Source organism: Lytechinus variegatus, chromosome 12, assembly GCF_018143015.1.
Source record: "Lytechinus variegatus isolate NC3 chromosome 12, Lvar_3.0, whole genome shotgun sequence".
Classification (NCBI taxonomy): Eukaryota; Metazoa; Echinodermata; class Echinoidea; order Temnopleuroida; family Toxopneustidae; genus Lytechinus; species Lytechinus variegatus.
In genome coordinates this window covers 32390150-32404477 of record NC_054751.1, presented here as the reverse complement: position 1 = coordinate 32404477, position 14328 = coordinate 32390150, and the positions used below count along the sequence as shown (strand labels likewise).

General features: G+C 35.4%; 1 protein-coding gene across 1 annotated transcript in view; it reads right to left on the bottom strand.

Annotated features, from left to right (window-relative positions):
• LOC121425519 (metal transporter CNNM2-like) overlaps nt 1-14328 on the bottom strand; it is a 29693-nt gene that overhangs the window by 5982 nt on the left and 9383 nt on the right. The window contains exons 4-5 of the mRNA XM_041621596.1: nt 11162-11296; nt 1243-1503 (exon numbers count right to left, since the gene is read on the bottom strand). Coding sequence (XP_041477530.1) covers nt 1243-1503; nt 11162-11296 — 396 coding nt within the window. The remainder of the gene's footprint in view (nt 1-1242; nt 1504-11161; nt 11297-14328) is intronic.

The following is a 14328-nucleotide window of genomic DNA, read 5'->3' as shown; positions in this document are numbered from 1 at the left end:
TAAGGTAAAGCCGACGACCGAGGGACCCGTAACAATAAAACATTCCTGTACTTGTTTAGGGGTTCATTTCAGGGAATATTTGCCAAGAGTGTCGTTTTGTTTCCAACACATGTTAAGGGTAGGGTTTCACTCGCCAATACTTGTTAAGGGGTGCACTTTCAGAATATGGAAATTACGTGTTTAGGGTGCATTTTCGAGACCCCATGGTCGCGCATGGTATCCACTCGTGCGTGGAAGTGGCCCCCCGCCCCCCCCCCCCACTTTTTTCAAAAACCGTGTACAAAAACGTATGACCATATGACTGTGATTTTTTGCATGGTATATACGTCCCCCCCCCCACTTTGAAAACCGTTCCACGGCCCCTGATTGATAGATAGATAAAGAGACAGATATATAGATTTGTAGATAAAAAGTGAAAGGATTTGTTTTCTCTCAAAATTAAAATGTAACAAGTGAAATGATTCTTCGTCGACAATTTTTTTTTTGAAAAGTGAAATGAATTTTTGGGAAAAGTGAAACATTTTTTTGGGGGGGAAAAGTGAAATATATTTTTTTGAAAAGTGAAATATATTTTTTTTGAAAAGTGAAATATATTTTTTTGAAAAGTGAAATAAATTTTTTGAAAAGTGAAATATATTTTTTGAAAAGTGAAATATATTTTTTTGAAAAGTGAAATATTTTTTTGAAAAGTGAAATATATTTTTTTTTGAAAAGTGAAATATATTTTTTTGAAAAGTGAAATATATTTTTTGAGAAGTGAAATATATTTTTTGAAAAGTGAAATATATTTTTTTGAAAAGTGAAATATTTTTTTGAAAAGTGAAATATATTTTTTTTTGAAAAGTGAAATATTTTTTTGAAAAGTGAAATATATTTTTTTTTGAAAAGTGAAATATGTTTATTTTTGAAAAGTGAAATATATTTTTTTGAAAAGTGAAATATATTTTTTGAGAAGTGAAATATATTTTTTGAAAAGTGAAATATATATTTTTTTTTTTGAAAAGTGAAATATATTTTTTTCATTAAGTGGAATACAATTTTTAAAAGTGAAATGGTTTAGTGGAAGAGAAACATATTTTTTTCAAGTGAAATATATATTTAATTGTTTCCCTATGAGCGTGCCATATGTGCCCACCCCATTTTTCTCAAATGTTTTGTCCATGTCAGAAAATATTTCTCTTCCCCCTTTGCATTCTGGTACATGCTGGATCTGTCCCTGTATACAAAGAATGCAATCCTCACCAATTTGTTGATTCGTGGCAATGAGGGCGTGCTGTCCATAGAATGAGAATGGCCCCTGCTCAAAGAGAATGTTCTCTTTACCGATGGTGACCTCTACACGACCTTGAAGGATCATGATGAAATAATCCGCCTGCTTGCCACGTTGGAAGAGGAAGACTGGAGTCTTCTTCTCAGGTAGCTGGGCCTCAAAGATGATATCTTGATCAAGAAGACGGTGGAGGATTGTCTCGGATATCTTCTCTACCTTGAACGGATCCACAGCTACAAAGAGGACAAGAAGATAAACATATCTGATTGTCATATTGATTTTATGGGGAAAGATACAAGTAAATGCATACTTATCACTGAGAGAGGGTTTTGAAAGACATAAAAGAGGAAGATGAAAATTAAGAGAATGGCACGCAAGGGAGAATAACTACAGAACAGGCTAGTAAAGGATCTATTATGAATTTGCATAATAATGTACACTGTTCATCTACAAAGCGAAGATCACAAGTTACAAGTGATCTTTTACTTGATTACGTGTTCATGTATGAATATGTTTGTGATTTTACCTCTTATTTTGATTTCAGGTTATCATTTGTCATATCACCCAATCAATTATCACTGATACATGAAGTGCACATGTACAATATATACGAAATCAAAATGTATGTAATGAGACTGAAAATGCAGACTGAGGATGAAGACACTGATAAAAGCATCAGAGAGAATGAGAGAGAGAGAGAGGGGGGGGGGATGTTTGATCAGGTGTATGCACACTAGCTGATAATGAAACATCTCATCTTCACACATTCAATGGAATGAGTTTCACTCCCTCAACAGAAGGAAGGAAGAAAGAAAGAAATAAAAAGAAGACCTACAGAGCGTATCAAAAAAAACTTTGAAAAAGCCTTGGGGATTAAAAAATATACAACATGTGGGTAATTTTTTTACTTATAATCTTGGGTTTGGGTCTCATCTATCCAATGAAAGTAAAAGTTTTGACAGAATGTTACCCTTAAGTGAGCACTGTCCATTTTTGTAAAGCTCGCAGAAATGCTAGTTTTCACGCTGTGTCGAGGGGAAAGTGTGAAATCAAACTTAACACTGCAAAACATTTCTCATACATTTCCCTTTGCACTTTTAGTCAATTGAAATAAAACGGATACATTCAAGCATTTTGTTAACACTTTTGCCACCCAAATTGAAATTTCGACCCTTAGTAAGCACAACCTTTACCCTTTTTGTGCCAACTGGATATGAGGACATAACTAAATCTGAACAAAAGTTTATATTAGACATCTCCGGCATATTTTTACTAAGTTTTTATCATTTAAAGTGGGTTCAGATTTCATTTAATAATTGTTTTTCAACACTTTTTCCAAGCTTGAAAATGATTAACAAAATGAAAATCAAGCTTATGCCATTTCCTGTAAATCACAGCTCAGTGTAAAGCAAATATCGTCATGATGGCCTCGGTGCGTGGGAAGTGGGGCGGGGCAAAACACACTCTTTGAAGTGTTTTGGGCAAGGAAACAAGTTTAAAAAGGTAAAAGATATATTCAAATATCAGTTTTACTAGTTCTGCGAAAATCATTTTTCACTAACTTTTCAAAAGTAAGTGGTGCTCACTCAAGCGGAAATATTTTTTGACATTTCTATCGTCATTTGCTTAAATGGACCTGTACCAATGTTAAAATGTGGAAAAATCTTCAGGATATTACAATTTTACATGTTTTTTTCTGAGTGTAAACTTTTTTATGATACGCACTGTATAGAGAGAATGAGAAGCATGAGAGATAGAAGAATGGGGGGGGGGGTGTTGAGATTGTTTTCAAAACTGAATGGGGGATGGACGAGGTATTTCAATATGACTAAATATCAGACTTCCCAATTCCCAGATGGATGTGGTATATATAATGTATCATCGCATAGGTCATCTCATACTCAGGGGACGTGCTCTATCTCAATGAGATTGCAAGTTAAATGTTATTTGCATGTTGGCATTTAGCATGACTTTGAGTCAGACTCAAATCTTTGTGAGCCCCCCCCCTCAAAGCTCATGGAACAGAACTGAAGCATATATGATATCAAAGGGATTATTGATGTAATATACATTCATGTTCTCTTTACATACGGTGTACTGTTTGATCCATGTATTTCTGAGTCAATTTCAGGAATAACAAGGGATAAAATACATGTATGCTTGGTACTTGTTTAAATAAAAACAATGAAAAATATATGATAAACACAAGAACTGTATGCAATCTAAATCCCTGGGGCCACAGAAGGGTAATGACACTGCTGGGGCTGACCATGTAAAAAAAAAAATCACAATCATACATATGGTAAATTTTACATTTTTTTTCTCACAGTTTTAGAGAAAAAAGTGGGGGGGGCTGAAGCCCCAGCCCCCTCCTGGTTCCACAGCCCCTTTATCCGACAGATGATCAAAGTGGGATTGATACAATTGATTAAACGGCAAAAAGAGAATTGAGGTGTAAAAATTGTAGAGAAAGAGAAAGAGAGAGAGAGAATAGGTTGTTTGTTTGTATTTATTTCCATATAAAACAAAACATATACATGATCAAATTAAAAAAAGAAAAATAGTCAAATAAAATATGGAAGATTGCCCATTTCAGTGGTATTAACATACATGTAATACCGCTGTTCTTCCATGGGGTCCTTTGCAACGTAAATACATAACAAAAATAATATACACTGTAAATACACAATACTTAATCGAGTACATTACCAAAAAAAAAATGCAAAGACTAAAACTAAATTACGGTTAAAAAATATCCCATTGTGAAAATGCCCCCCTCCCCTTTAACCCACCCTCTATAACTATTGATTACCTAAATGACCAATTTAGTCTGTTATTACACTGATTACTATCGTATGGCAGTGAATAAGGGATTGCAAATTTCAAATATCAAAATAGTCAACAAAATTCTGAACATGTTTATTGAACATATTAAGAAGGGGGGGGGGTTATCATGCAATAAAAATTATTTTTAGTATTCGTAAAATAAAAATTGTTGTAGTGAAAGAGTTTGGAGAAAGGGACATACACAGCTCTATACTGATTTAGCAGAACCTATTTGTATGAATAAATCTTTCTGTTCACAGCCTACTGAGAAAGTGCATATGTATGAAATCTATTCTTTTGCTTAGTGTCCGTTCCCCTCTTAGTAAACAGTAGATGATTGCATGGTCTACCATCGTCAAGAGAGGGCTATTTATAGAGCCAATAACTCGACCTCCCTTAATCTTCAGTCCAGACTAGCTGCTGTTGATGACGAACCTCTCTCGTTAGCTTCTAGACTCCCTAGGTGCTTTCAGACCCACTGAGTCACTCAAAACCAGGGTTGTGATAGAAAACATTCTTTTATAAAAATAGATGTTTTTATTGTTTTAAAATGATTCTTAAATCATTAATTTTTTTTCCAACGAATGATGCGATTTTTCTGTAAATCAATGAAACTATACAATATGATTAAAGCTCTTGATGTTTTAAATAAATTTTTGGAGTAAATATTAGTGGCGACTACAAATTATAGTTTACAGAATTTACAACAGAAAAAGGGCATATTTCCCTTAAATTCCTAAATCATGGAAATTGAATGCTTAAAAAAACACAGAAACACTAAAGTTGACATTTTAAAGTTTATCCCTCACATGCAGTCCCGGCCTCCCATGTTATTTTTTTCAGTCTTATCAATCTATGGAGGGGGGGGGGACTTTGTTAGAGTGGAAGAAAAAGACCTATTCTATGGGGTTTCAAAGCTTAATTTCATTAAATCAATATACTTTATTCATTTGAATCAATTACGCCAATTATAGTCCATGCGATACAAATTTGGTTTTAAATCTATTAATAAAGCCTTTGAACTACTTAAATTTTCAAATTTCACTTGAGGAATTCTGATCAAATGCATAGCAAAAAATGCTTTTTATGTTTTTTTTACACTTCTTATGAACAGCTTTTTTTCCCTTAGTTGTTTTCTAATGAAAATTATTGGCAACGATTTTCCAATCATTAACGAAAAGTACAGATAATGATACAGATACAAATTTTGATGAGAATTCACATTAGATTTATCTAATACCCCTTTCATATTGCGCTTTTCACAGGAGAACTTCACCGGTGAAGTTCGCCGGTGAAGTTCACCACCTCTAGAGGCGAAGTTCGCCGGTGAAGTTCGCCGGTGAACTTCTCCACCTCTAGAGGTGGAGAAGTTCGCCGGTGAAACTTTTCACCGGCGAAGTTCGCCGGTGAAAAGGCCAGTATGAAAGCAAACCGGTGAACTTCTCCTCGTTTAATGACGTCAGAGGTCAATTCTTTTCTCTCCCAAAGTCCCCTGTACCGAGATTCCGCGCGCGATAATTTGCAAGCTCAGCTGAATGCTATGGCCAAGTAGATACCCTTTAACATAATTTTTTTTTTACTAACAATATTTATTTCAAAGCACTTTTTACATGTATAAAATGCGCTAAAATATAAAAGCAAGGTGATATTGTTTGTTTTTCTCGTAATACTTCCAAAATATGTTGTAATTAATTTTTTTGATACCTTTTTGTAAAAGGTAAGAAATAATGTTTACAATTTTCTTTCGTTTTGTTTTGCAAACGCCCGTTGACTTTCGCCGGGGAAGAAATGTCAGTGCGAAAGGGTACATTTTTTTCTTCGCCGGTGAAGTGAGGAATGCGAGGCGGAGAACTTCGCCGGCGAAGTTCACCGGTGAAAAATGAAGAGGGCAGTATGAAAGGGGTATTAGTATCACATTTTTTGAGCAATTCAGGGTCTGACATGCACTTGCTATAAAGTTGTTGCATAATATCATAAAACGCATAGTCGCATACCCATTGTAATAATAGTCTTGAATGATATGGCCTGGCACTTTTATGTTGAATGGATTTATCATAGAAATCCCCTTGTAGTGTTACATGTAGGGTTGAGGTTTTATCCATGTAGCTGGTTATCTGATACGATTTTTAAAGAACTTTTCTTTATCTTCTTCTTCCATCAGATATGTATGTTAAAAGGAGAATATGGATTGATCAAGGAGGAAAGAGATGGAGAAAGGGAGAATAAAGGGGAAGAGAGAAAGAAGAGAAAAAGAGTGGTTTTCAGAAAGAGTTTTAGTTGATAATACACCACTTAAGAAATAAAAGTATAAAAAATACATTCATCTGAAATCAAATCCATGCAAATTTACAACATTCAAATCTATATACGGTGTTTTAAAACATGTTTTAAAATGCACCGTTTAAGAGACGCCACCCTGTCCTGATACATGTAATTTACAAAAACTTGTTCAGACCTCAAAATTCCTGATATTTATTTTGATTCATATCTACCTACACATGAAAACCAGACAATTTCGGGGTAAGTTTTAAAATTGTGTAAGCATGCGCAATATGGTCTGAGGAGCTGACAAGGTGGCTATACATGTATGTAGCATGCTATATCATCCACCGGTAAATTGCCAATTTGTCCACTCAACATTTCGTTTTAACAAACATTCAGTCCAATCATCACTTTGTTTTTATCACCAATTCGTTTATGACTATTTCGACTCTTAACCAGTTGGTCTAATATTCGATCCATTTTCATTCATTTTGCCCAATTAACACTTAGTCTAATTGGACGATATGGCAAATGGACTAAATGGTTTTTGGACCAACTGGTTATGAGACAAAATGGTGAGTGGATGAAATGGCAATTAGACTACATGTATGTGGATATTGGACGAACTGATACATGTAGTAGACCAAATGACAGTAGACGAGTTGGCGATTGGACGAACTGGCATTGGACAAAATGAAAATTAACCACTCCACCTATAGAGCAGTTGGGCAACCAAAGTTGGAGATATATGCAAAAATTCTCATATTTTCGAAAAGTACAGAGAACCAAAATACCTATAATTTTTTTACTGAGGTACATTCTATGTATTATTGGTGTTTGAGCGGGTGTGAAAGCAATGATCCCAGCCAATACCTCTCCCCATCTCTCCCCTCGTTTCTCTCCCTCCCTCCCCCTCTCTCTCTCTCCGAGGCTATCTGATGTCACATGATTAGACCCTGGGATGAGACTCATCGTGTTTTTTCCTGCAATTTAAGCTACTATTAAAGCTTTCTGAGCAGTAGCAAGGCATGACTAGCCAGGGATCACTTAGTGCTTGATTTAATCATTCTCACACTTTATGAACAGGTGCACCGCAATCTATTAAGTCACACAAAATATGAAAAATATCAAAATATGAATGGACCTCAATCCTGCAAAGTTCTTGATCTAAGTGCTGATGGTGAAAATAGTAAATATTCAGAGGAGCTTCTCATGAAAGAATTAGTCAGATATTTTACCAATGACAGGTACTTTTAATAATTCTACAGTTACATGGAATAGTCTCTCAAACATCTACATTGTATGCTTCTACATATTAACCAATGAAAATTAAGAAAAGATCTTTCAACTTTAAATTATTAATGAATCTGCCTTTGAACTAAAAATTTGATGGGTTAAGACAATCACAACAGTCATGATGATGAAAACGATGCTGAAAATGATGATTGCTTCTCTGCTTTTTGGCTAAGGTCATATGTAGAACATGTACGATGATGATCATGTGATGATGATGATAATAATGATGATGATGATCATCATCATTAAATTTTTACTGAAACTGCTCACGTTTCATTGGCTTTATACGGTCCGCATTACTGAATGTATGGTTAATATTTGATACACTGTGTACGTATCATCCTACTTCCAAATTACAAGTCATGCACATACATGTACAGTGTAACAAGGAATAGCAACATGAACATACAGTACATGTACATGTGCTGCACAATGTACTGTGCATGTATGTCAGAGACCATTGTTTCAATATTTCTGGAATACATGTTCATGTACAATGTAGGTATAACACCATCATGCAGTGCATGGCATATTTTTATACATATTGTACATGTTTTGTCTTGCAGAGCTTCATATTTAGATTGTCAAATCATATCCCCCATTTTTTCACAACACCACAAAAGATGTAAAGAAATCACATTTACACCAAAACCCAAGGAAATCATTGCTGACAGATCTATGTACATGTACATGTATGCTAACTGCCATTCCTACATGTATACCAGTGTTTGAATGTTATTGTTCTTGTGTCCCGGGGGGGGGGGGGGTCACTTACACTGACGAGTGGATACCATGCGCGACCAAGAAAACACGTAAAAAGGATGTCTTTTTCAAGATAGGGCACGTTACGTAATGTACGTAACGTGATAAGGGTGTCAAAAACACAATTATTGAAAAAAGGGTATCTATTTCGCTAGGAAAGTTACGTGCATAGGGTTAAATTTGTGGGGATGATAAAACGAATTCAAATGTCTTATAAAGGATGTCCCTTTTGCCCCAACACTATGTGTTTAGAGTCCGATTTGCGCGAGGTGTGGAAGGTGGGGTCTTACTAAACCAAATGATATGTGTACTGAGGTAAAACCAACAACCAAAGGACCCGTGACATAACAATATAAAATATTGTTGTACTTGTTTAGGGGTTCATTTCAGGGAATACTTGCCAACTAGAGTATTGTTTTGTTTTAAATACTTGTTAAGGATAGGGTTTTACATGCCAATACTTGTTAAGGGGTGCATTTTCAGTATATGGAAAATACGTGTTTAGGGTGCTTTTCGAGACCCCACGGTTGCGCATGGTATTCACTCGTAAATGGAAGTGGCCCCCCCCCCGGGCCAAAGCCCAAGGAAATCATGGTTGACTGATCTATATGCTACTTCCATTCCTACATGTATACCCGGGGGGGGGGGGAAAGGGGGTACAGGCAGTCAAATATATTGCTGTACACACGCGTTACCAAAAAAAAACGTGTTTAAAGGGTTTTTTTTTTTAGTTTTGGATACGATTGGACTCGTTAAGGGTATCAAAAATAGATTTTCATGAAAAGGGTGGTTTTGAAAGACTGGTCAATGGTCAATAGCGGGGTCAAACATATTTAGGGTAACTTTTTTTCCCCAAAGCTTGTTTTTTTAAGACTAGCCAAACGTGTTTAGGGTACATGTATGTTTTTTTTCCCAAGCTTTTTCCCCAAGGTCATACATGTATATTGGCGACAACTTGTTTAGGGGCTAAAATTAAAATAAAGACCGCAAAAAACTTGTTTAGGGGGTTACTTTATTTTGCACACAGAAAAACTTGGTTAAGGGGTGTTTGGAAATTCCTTGGTCACAAGTGTGTACAGCAATATATTTGACTGCCCCCCCCCCCCCCCCGGCATGTATACCAACCAGTGTTTGAATGTTAGGTAATTGTTCTTGTGTTCACTGATTTTCTTATGTTTATTTTGTCTTCTTTGTATTTCAAAACCATTTAGCATCATAATTTGTGAAGTTCTATGTGATTCCCGCATTAAACATGGACCAATAAAATCATCATGAATCTTGAATCTGACAAAATATTCCAAATTATCGAATAAATCAAAAGAGTTAAAAGTATCAAATTCCCCATGTGCTTTTCTTTCCATTATATTGAGGATGTGTACACACAATGTACTGTACATGTACATGTATGTATGCCAACTTGAAGAGTATTCAAAGTGCACTGAAATTCTACTTCCAACTTTTAATTCCGGTATTAAATATTGTTGTTTATTTGACAGATTCTCAGTACTTGTAAGATTTTTTTTCTACACTTTCACCACTTTGGTGCATCCTGGGCACATGCCCCCTCCCCTTTGATTATAAGTCATTAACCCCTGACTAAACTCTAGAATGTGAAATTGTATACAACACTACATGTACACAAATTTTGAAATACATGATTGTAAATGCATATTGTTTATCATAATGTAATAATATCGACCTTCAATCTATTGATCTTTCGTAAAAAAGACTGAACAAACGTACTACAATACTTCAAAGCAAAACGATAAACTGACTCAAAATCAAATAATGCATGCACCTATAAGGTAGTAATATATTTGCTATATATGCATCTATCTCCCTGGATGTACAAACCAGACTAAACAATTCCCTGCTATTTGCATGAAGATCGAGACTTGCCTGGGGAAAAATTGAGAGCTTGCTTTTATTTTCATGTTTAACAATATTCCCGATGCGCCACTCTCTCCCATGTATAATCACTCAGCCTCCATTGTTATTCAGCCAGAATTCTATTGAGTTGCACTTTAATATCTCCTGAATAACAATGACTAATTCATCCTACGTAGTGACACATCATTATTTTTAATTCCATCATCCTTGAGGGAGACCAACAGGTTTTATACAGAGAGATTCTCTGCTGTTCGGTGTGTTGTTTAAATGAAAATTAATTGGAACATCCTTCTTCTCTTTAAGTAGCTGTCCCTGGTCATGCGGTTTTCATGTGTTCATTCCTGATCTCATGACAGCATTTACCCCCCCCCTCCCCTCCCTTCATACAAACTGATGTCTATGCTACTCCAAGGAGCTCGAAACATCTATCGTTCCATTTGCAATTATGGCTGAAGATGCCAGTAGAAATTTTAAGGCATACACTCAACTACAAATTTGCAATTGATCTTAATTTCTAAAATTGCATCATTTATGTTAATCCTGCAATCAACTCTGAATTTGTAATTGATTACTTTTCTTGATTTACTAGATGAAAATTGCAAGATATAAACAAAATTGCTGTACTTATGAAATCCATTATCAAATCAATTGAAACTTCAACAATTAAAATTTGCAACCAATATCAATTGCAAGTCTTTTTGCAATAATATCTGTAGCATATGTATTTTTGTCTTTTAAGACAATTCAAGAAACACATGTTTTTATTTTATGAGACTCTGGTGTGACTACGTGAGTCTCCTTTGAAAAGCAACCTGGGAAATAATAGGTCTGAAGAGAAAAGATGAAACAACTTACATGTAGAGAGGAACTGGAATGTAGCCAGAGATAGCTGAGGAGTGATCTTAGGCCGGCCAACCTCCCCTTGCTGAGCAAAGATGGAGTAGTCACGTTTGTTAGTATGACCAACAATCTGCTTTGTCTTGTTATCCACTGCACATTCAGAAAAAGACACAAAAGGAAAATATTCATATTATATAACAAATAAAAAAACAATAATTGTAATAAAGCAAAGGGAATATGTACTTATGACAAACATTGTAATTTGGCACCACATAGCAGAGTATTCTGTCTGAAATATTCTATAGTATTGGGTACCATATTAGTAGAGGAATACAGCTGTGATTCTCAGCCAATTAAAGCCAAGGAAAGTTGTCAGATCTGACAACTTGTTAGATATGACAAATGTTGATGAAGCACTTTCTAGATAATACATAGTCCTTCACGTTTATAATTTCGTGGAGCTCAATAAATCGCTCTCCTTATTTTTTTGAGGAGCTCAATTGAGCTCCTCAGAATCGCTCTCCTTGAGGAGCTCAAATCAATTACATGTATGATAGTACATTACAATACATGTATGATAAATTGTAGATTTTTCGTAACATCATATATGCAATAGCTGTGGTGAAACTAGGCCTGGGTCAATACGTTTACAAAATTTCACGCTCCTGCTTAAAAACATAAAAAAATAAATAAAATTTTAAAAAATTAAAAAAAAGCTTAAATTTCGCATTTTGAAAGGGCAATCTATTTTCCATAATTCCTTGAGACTTCAATGGTGTTACCATGAAAATCTACATATGGGACTACAATATTTACCGAGTACAAAATCAAATCAGAGTCGGGAAAGAGGTGAATATTCTTCATTTTTCTGATAGTTTTCAACTAAATCAAAATAATTTCAAGGAATCATGGAAAATAGATGGCCATTTCATGGTTTTAAAGATGTAAAATGTGAAATTTTAGCATTTTTTTAAAGAAGCGTATGATAGGGAGCAGCGCCAGCGCAATCGCGCTCCTCAAAAATGAAGGTCTGAATACAATTAAATGGTAATGAGTGAATACATGTACATAAAGATTTCTAGATTTTCACTTTTTTTAATCAAATACATGCCTGGTACCACTTTCAATTGATGTTTGTGCCTGCAGGTGATACAGTGACTACATGTATATACATTCATGTTTTGTACATTTTAACCATAACTAGGCCTATTGGATTATTGACAAATAAAGGATAGCACAATTTAATCCAAAGAGAAAGAGGGAGAGAGAGAGGGGGGAGGTCATTTAAACAGGAAAAATGACACCTTTGGTAAAAATATGATAAAATCTGCAGAAGTCCACCACAAGTCCCAAATCTAACTCTACTATTCACCGGGGGGGGGGGGGGAGGGGGGGGGCACTTACATTGAGGAGTGGATACCATGCGCAACCAAAAAAACACGTAAAAAAGATGTCTTTTTCACGATAGGGCACGTTACGTACGTAACGTGATAAGGGTGTCAAAAATACTGAAAAAGGGTATCTATTTCGCTAGGAAAATTACGTGTTTAGGGTCGAATTTGCGGGGATGATAAAACAAAATTAAAATGTTTTATAAAGGATGTCCTTTTTGCCTCAACACTTCGTGTTTAGAGTCCGATTTGCGCGAGGTGTAGAAGGTGGGGTCGTACTAAACCAAATAAGGTAAAGCCGACGACCGAAGGACTCGTAATAATAAAACATTCCTGTACTTGTTTAGGGGTTCATTTCAGGGAACATTTGCCAAGAGTATCGTTTTGTTTCCAATACTCGTTAAGGGTAGGGTTTCACACGCCAATATTTGTTTAAGGGGTGCATTTTCATAATATGGAAATTACGTGTTTAGGGTGCTTTTCGAGACCCCATGGTCGCGCATGGTATCCACTCGTGAATGGAAGTGGCCCCCCCCCCCCCGGGACTATTCACAAAGCCGAAGCTAGATGTAATTGGGATTGCAAGCCCAATGTATGCCTACAACATCTGCTTTCAGTCAAATACATGTATGACAACACATTTGGGTACTCAATATTGAAGGTGAACTTACAATAAGAAAAACTTTGCTTAAAATTTTGAAAGCATAAAAAAAGGGGGGAGACAATATAAAACATAACTATTCAATATGAGCTAAATAAAGAAGTATAAAGTTCTTCAAAGTCAATTTTCATAAGGGAATCTCCTCATAAAATATAACCTTGAACCACACCCCTCACCAATCCAACCACAAATCCTAACTTGAAATTGACATTGTCTCTAATCCAACCCAATCCCCTCTTTATTTCTCCTAATAAACCTATCACTACACACAACAGCAGTGAAAGGTGAGATTGGTTTTAAGGCTTTTAAAATCGAACATAACTTAAAAACACCACAGGGGCCAAATATCCTGCTCTAAATACATTCGTTATACTGTATTCCCGTTTTATCTTCATGACAAATTTTTTCTTGTTCCCCTCTGGTAGGCCTACATAAAGTTAAAGAGTACTATTTTTGGCAAAATAGTACTTTCTTTTTCTTAAAGCCTGTGTATAGCTTTGGTAAAGGGTCAATAATGTGATTGATAATCGAATATCATCTAATATGACAGTCTTACTGAAGCGTAGAGACCGTTAGATATTTTTCCAACTGCACTTCTCTGAGAAAATTTCAAATATTAAAATCTTGGATATATAGCGCCCTCTCTCGGCGATGCTTGTTTTAAATTAAAAAATGGGCATTCAAGCACTTATCTTATAAATTTAGTGATTAGATATCCAAAAGTTACAGACAAAGAACATATCTTGAAAGTTTCAGCCCATTCCATGATTTGGAATAGGATCTAATTGAAAGACAAAAACACACAGATATTTTAATTTGATCGGGTGACCCGATCAAGTTAAATTTCCATGTAAGATCGCACAATTTATCCTGTAAAACACATTTTCATTTCATATCCTCCACATCATAACTGTTATAGGGCATATCCATTCATATTAGCTAGCAATGAATTGGAATAGTGATAGGTGCATTTTGGTGGATTTACCAAAACTATACACAAGCTTTAAACGCCTCTTGTACATGTATAATGTAAACATGGTTTTAATGATTCAAGTTTAAACTTAAGAGTAACAACTCAAATAGACTTTCGGACAACATGAACTCTCATAGTTTGCACTTGGTGTTCCACA